The sequence below is a fragment of the Terrapene carolina genome, unplaced genomic scaffold (genome assembly GCF_002925995.2).
Source record: "Terrapene carolina triunguis isolate 2854851 unplaced genomic scaffold, T_m_triunguis-2.0 Scaffold21077, whole genome shotgun sequence".
Lineage (NCBI taxonomy): Eukaryota > Metazoa > Chordata > Testudines > Emydidae > Terrapene > Terrapene triunguis.
In genome coordinates, this window is record NW_020685428.1 from 1,613 (window position 1) to 1,889 (window position 277).

At 75.1% G+C, this 277-nt stretch overlaps 1 protein-coding gene across 1 annotated transcript in view; it reads right to left on the minus strand.

The window, feature by feature from the left end:
- LOC113408642 (protein ADP-ribosylarginine hydrolase-like) overlaps positions 1-272 on the minus strand; it is a gene marked incomplete at its 5' end in the record, with an annotated part of 1,421 nt that extends 1,149 nt beyond the window's left edge. The window contains one exon of the mRNA XM_026661998.2: positions 59-272. Coding sequence (XP_026517783.1) covers positions 59-272 — 214 coding nt within the window. The remainder of the gene's footprint in view (positions 1-58) is intronic.
- Positions 273-277: the final 5 nt, after the last annotated feature.

The following is a 277-nucleotide window of genomic DNA, read 5'->3' on the forward strand; positions in this document are numbered from 1 at the left end:
TGGCTCTGGGGCGCGGTGGGGCCGGGGATGCGGCTGGCTCTGGGGCGGCCGGACTCACCCCCGTGGAACATGGCCCGGCTGCAGAGCTCGTCCCAGCAGTCGCCAGCGCCCAGCAGCGCGTCGTAGGCGATCATGGGGGCGTCGTGCCCGCTGCGCCCTGCCCAGCCCTCCAGGCTGAAGGTCTGGTAGACCCCGTCCCGCTCCGCCGGGCCGTAGGGGGAGGGGAACCGGGGGGGGCCATGTCCTTCGGCCAGGCCCCGCTCAGCCAGGTACCTGC